Consider the following 5348-nt stretch of genomic DNA (forward strand, 5'->3'; position numbering starts at 1 on the left):
CTCCTTCCTTCTTGTGCGTGTCGAAACCTGAAGCTCTTCTTTGTTCCTTCTTTGCTGCCATTATTGCTTCTGTTCAGGTTGGCTTCCGTGTGTATGTACGTGTGCGTGTTTAGCTTCACCTATTATTGTTTCTCAAGTACTGAGTGTCTTGCGTATGTATATGTAAGCTCAAATCCTTTGCTTTCTTGGCCACGATAGTTGGTCTTCTTCCTTATCATCCGAGCTGCAAAACAGAGCATTTCGTTTTTCTCTTTCCTTTTTAGCATTGAATACATGATGGTTCTAAGTTGTCATCACTACACCTAAGGTTAAGGCAAATCATTAATCCTCTCTTCTCCCTCTTTGAGTGCAACAACAGCCATGAAAAAATCCCTTCCTTTCCCTAACTGCTTGATGTGGTCCGGTTCCTTCTCTTGGTGTGTTTTACCTTCAACTAGGATTGAAGTGTTGCTTTCGGTTAAGGGCTAGAAATCTTTCAATTATGTTGAGTTGAAAGATAATTATAATAAATAAAAATAAATTGAAGATTAGAAGTTGTTGAAATTTCTTGATTATTTATTTCATAATTTTATCAATAATAAATGCATGCCTTCAAGGTAATTGTAAAAAGGTATAAGAGAAGAATTTGGTGAATTATAGTTTGTTAGTCTTTTATATTATAACTTAATTAAAGGAGTAAATGTAAGTTTTAGTTTAAGTTATTAATTGAAAATTTTAAAAACTACTAAAGTAAGGAAAAATGATTATATAGGATGCTTTTTTTATTTTTTTTTTTAGTTTAGAGAGAGTTTAAGAATGATTGATATAATTTATAGTGAATTATGATTGACTAGGGTCATAAGGGAGTACGGGGATAAATTGAGAGTTGTCAAATAATTTGACTAACTCAAGTGTACTTGAAATGTAATTGATTATAGTGTTGTTAGTATCAGATAGATTGAATGTTGATACCCATTAAGTGCTTGTAAGATTATTTGATGAATGATTTTAGAATTTTGACTCATTTGTCAGGACCTTAAGAGCTTTATTAGAATAGAGATCAAAACTTAAGAGAAGCAAGTTTTAGAATTCTTGGAAAACATTCAGGTAAGTGGATAGCGTCCCAATTGATTTTTTTTCAATTAAAATTTCCTTTATTAAAATATTACTTTTTTTTTTGAAATCATTTTAATAGCATTAATGCGATTATTGGATATTTGTTGATTAACATTGCTTTATTTTAAGAAATTAGCTTTACCAAATTTGAAATGTTATTTGATCAATTAAATCAAGTTTGGACTTTAATTATGAGATTTTTATTTTATCAAAATATTGGATTGATACAGAGAATGATTCTTGCGAGTTCGACTTCAAAATTTTTTTGATTATTTGATAAATACAAGCATGAGCATTGGATATGAATTTTATTCTGACAAGTTTAATGCTTAAAGTATTCTGTGAGTTTGATTTTGAGAATGAGAACTGTATCTTGAAAGTGATGATTTTCTCGCATGTTTGAAAATGATTTAAAAAAAAAGACTTTATATTAAACACTGGTTGTAACGGCAGTTCCGTTAGCCCTTGGCACACCATGGTACACCTAACTAGTAGGATGTTCATAGGAGGTGCTAGACCCGTGTGATGGCCAACGCACGTGGAACGGAGGGATGGTTATTTGTGAGCTTAGCACTCACGTTTGTTTCATGGCTCTAAGCCGCGTTTGATCAGCATGACCCTCGTGGACTGTGTGTCCACACTTGTTTTGTGGCTTCAGCTGCATTTGATTACTTACCCTCATAGACTGTGTGCTCACGTTTGTATTCGTGGCAATAAGTCACGTTCGGTTATTTATCCTTGTGGAACTGTGTGTTCGTGTTTGTTTATTGTTCTAATAAGTCCTAAAAAATTTGTGAATTTATTATTTGGTGATTTTATATTCCATTAGTTTTTATCTAGTAAATTATTTACAACCATTTATTTCATTTATTTGCTTTCTAAAAATCAAGTGATAAAAATATTTGTTATGATAATTCAATGGTTTAAGATTTTTTTAAATTTTATAGAATCATTTTATTTTAAATTTTATTAAATTTTTATGAAAATTGTTGTCTATTGACTTACATAATTATTTCAAACTTTCCTTTTATTCACTGAAAAATATTTTGGTCTCAGATACCTTAGCTGAAGCTGATCCTTATACTGATCTTGAGAATTTTTAAGCATGCTGAGTGGAGAGTGATGGAAGTCTTGATGTACGTTCTTCTTTTGATGTAATTGATATTTAGTATAATTCATTCTAAAAAATATGGCTAGTTGCTCCACGACTATAACTAGGGTTTCTTTTAATACACACACCACCATGTACCCTGTACCGATCATCCTCTATTTTTGGGACGTGAACAGTGAGATTGTGATCGGAGATATAAAACCAAAAATACCTGCAAATGACGTTCAATATGGAGATCAAGCTAGCCGACATCGGTTTCGCCGGTTCATTTGGAGATCCTTGGACAACTTATCCTGTATGATAATATGCTCCTTAATTTTCAGTGAACACTTTAAGAAAAGTCGAGACTGACACGACGTTCTTTGTATTTTTGCTTATTAAGGGCGCGGTTTTTCATTGGAGCTTACAGTTATCTTTAATTTAAAACTGCCATGGTCTCTGCAATCGGTTTGAAAGAAAAAGCTAGCAACTAAAATCAGGAGACAATACCTCAAAATGGAATTATACATGATTCACGTCAGGGGCATATAAGCATGACATGATGCCTAAAATAATGGTTTGAACATTTACGGTACCTTATGTATAGTATCTTGTATCTCTATCATTGTACTCTCTTTAATCAGTATAATGTCTCTTGACTTGACAGATAAAAACTTTCTCAGTATAGTGTCCTGAACTACCGTTAGATCACGTCGATATTCAAAGGCAGCTGATATGTGGGTCTGTTGGTTGTATATTTGGAGAGATGATAACTGGGAAACCTGTATTCCAGGGAAAAACTCAAATGGACCAATTGAAGTCAATTTTTCGGTAAGTTCATTATATATACTAGAAAAACACATGTATATTATGTTTATGAGCCAAATCTGCTTCAATAATGCTAATCAAAATAACAATGGGAATTTCAATGTATGAAGCCTGTTAGGTACCCGAACTGAGGAATCCTGGCCTAGAGTGACTGATGAGTATGCAGTCGCAGAACACTCTTATGCTTTCCCAAATTTGAACGAATAATGGTATGATTATCAAAGTATGATTTGCTTGCTCACTAGATGTCGTGTTGCGGATCCCTCGAAAGCTACTAGGTTTTATTTAACCTTGCATTCTCTCGTCTGTAGAACCTGGCAATGAAGTTCTTTGGTTTTGAACGAGAAGGCATTGATCTTCTTCCGTAAGTTCATTTTTCCCCTTCGTTCATATTATATTAGTTCAATTCCTTCTTATATCTAAATTAATTATTCGCATTTAATAAGAACGAGGAAGTGTGACGTGGAAGGAAAGTGCTTGAGGCGGGCAAGAAAACTATTATACATCTTGTAATCTTCTGTGCTTTTATTGTGCATGACAGAAAATGCTTTGCCTGGATCCGCGCAAAAGAATTTCAGCTGCTAATGCTCTTCAACATGATTACTTCAAAGATTTCAATCAGAGAGGAAGGTATGTTAATAATCCTTTTTATTTCTATTAAAGTTACTATTACTATTATTAGCTTGAGCTAATTCATGTTTATTATTTGTGGACGCTCCACAAATACTGTTATCCAAAGGAGCCCACCGAGCAGGATTTAAATACAGCAGAAGCGATGGGAAGTCATAGCCAGCAGCCACTAAAAGATCCGCATATTAATCTTGATGTGAAGAGGAATACTTAGGGCCTGTTTCGTTTGTAACTTTTAACATTCAGAAAGTATTTTTTTTACTTTTCAAAAGTCAAATGTTGTTTAATTTTTAATTTTTTTTAAAAAGTTTATTTAAAAAATTCTTTTTAAAGGTTGCTGAATGTGCTTTTGGTCAACTTCAAATAATGGAGCTTTTTAAAAATAAATTTAAAATTTATAATATTATGTTATCATATTATTTTCAAGTTTATCTCTTATTCTTTTATTTAAAAAATAGTTAATTCATTAAAAATATAATTATCATTTCAATAATAATAATTAGGTATCAAGTTTTTAACATTATTAATTGAATAATTAATTATGTTAATTTTTAAAATTAATGTATATAAAAAATTATAAATCTTTATTCACATCTTTTAAAGTTACAAATTAAAAAATTACAAAATAATTAGAGGTTAAGTTTTTTAGCATTATAAATCAAATTTTAGGTTATTTAAAATCTTTATCACATTTTTTAAATATTTAAATATATTATATTTATATAATAAAAAATTATAAATCATCATAAATTAATGTTCTTTTTAATAATTGTACATTCAAAAATACATTTCACTATCACAATTCAAATAACTGTTACTGTATCAAATTGACTTTTAAAAAAATATATCAAATATAAATTTTATTATAACAATTGACTTTTCACTAAATTGATTTTTGCCAAATGAATCTTTACTAAATAAATTTTTAATAAATGAAAACCAACACACACACTTCAAGTGTCGTCTTTTTCTACTACTGTGCAAGAACAAATACATTTTGACATATATGGTTCAAATTTAGTACTATATATTCATTCTTATTCTAATTGCTTATGTATTTGTTTTCTTCCTTTTCTTTTCTTTCATTAAACTTTGAATTGTTTATGGTTATTTAGAAGCTGAACTTTAGGTTTTTAAGGGTAAAAAATGCATTTCTAATTGATGTGGAAAATAACGAACTTAATAATTTCCGTAGTTTTTATTTTTTTTTATTTTACAGTTGAAATAGAGTTGAAACATATTCAAAAAAATTATATAGAGGTGATTAAAGTCTGGTTAAATCTCATGAAAAATTGAAATTTAATAACCAATAAAATAAATTTATTTAGCTGCCCCTACTGCGTCAATTAAATTCACATCCAATCTTGACCCAAAAAATTTCGCATCGAATAGTTATGTATAATTTTTAGGGATATGCCTATAGTTGATGTAGAATAAAAAACGGATAACTTAAAATGTTTTATTTTATAGAGAAACGTATATATTGATTTAAATATATCTATAAATTCAAAACACTACATGACACGTCACTTGAATGTTTGAAATTTTAATTGACATGTGGATTAATATATATATTTTTTCACTTTAGGAGATAGAGAAGGCTTAAAATATATTGCATAACGGAAAGGCCCATTAATTCTTTTAGATAATCAATGTGGTGGACTCAGACACTATACAAATTTTAATCTAAGTTGGCACTTACTTG

The 5348-nt window shown here is 29.9% G+C and overlaps 1 protein-coding gene across 1 annotated transcript; it reads left to right on the top strand.

Annotated features, from left to right (window-relative positions):
* Positions 1 to 2423: 2423 nt before the first annotated feature.
* LOC129299994 (cell division control protein 2 homolog) lies at positions 2424 to 3643 on the top strand (the record flags this gene model as incomplete). Its single annotated transcript, XM_054938511.1, has 4 exons — positions 2424 to 2501; positions 2874 to 3016; positions 3124 to 3178; positions 3555 to 3643. Coding segments are annotated over exons 1-4 (365 nt in total), but the record flags the coding sequence as incomplete, so codon positions are not given.
* Between the last annotated feature and the right edge of the window lie 1705 nt (positions 3644 to 5348).

The sequence above is a fragment of the Prosopis cineraria genome, unplaced genomic scaffold (assembly GCF_029017545.1).
Source record: "Prosopis cineraria cultivar Desert tree isolate PC_DT_omini unplaced genomic scaffold, ASM2901754v1 PC1379, whole genome shotgun sequence".
In the NCBI taxonomy this organism is placed as follows: domain Eukaryota; kingdom Viridiplantae; phylum Streptophyta; class Magnoliopsida; order Fabales; family Fabaceae; genus Prosopis; species Prosopis cineraria.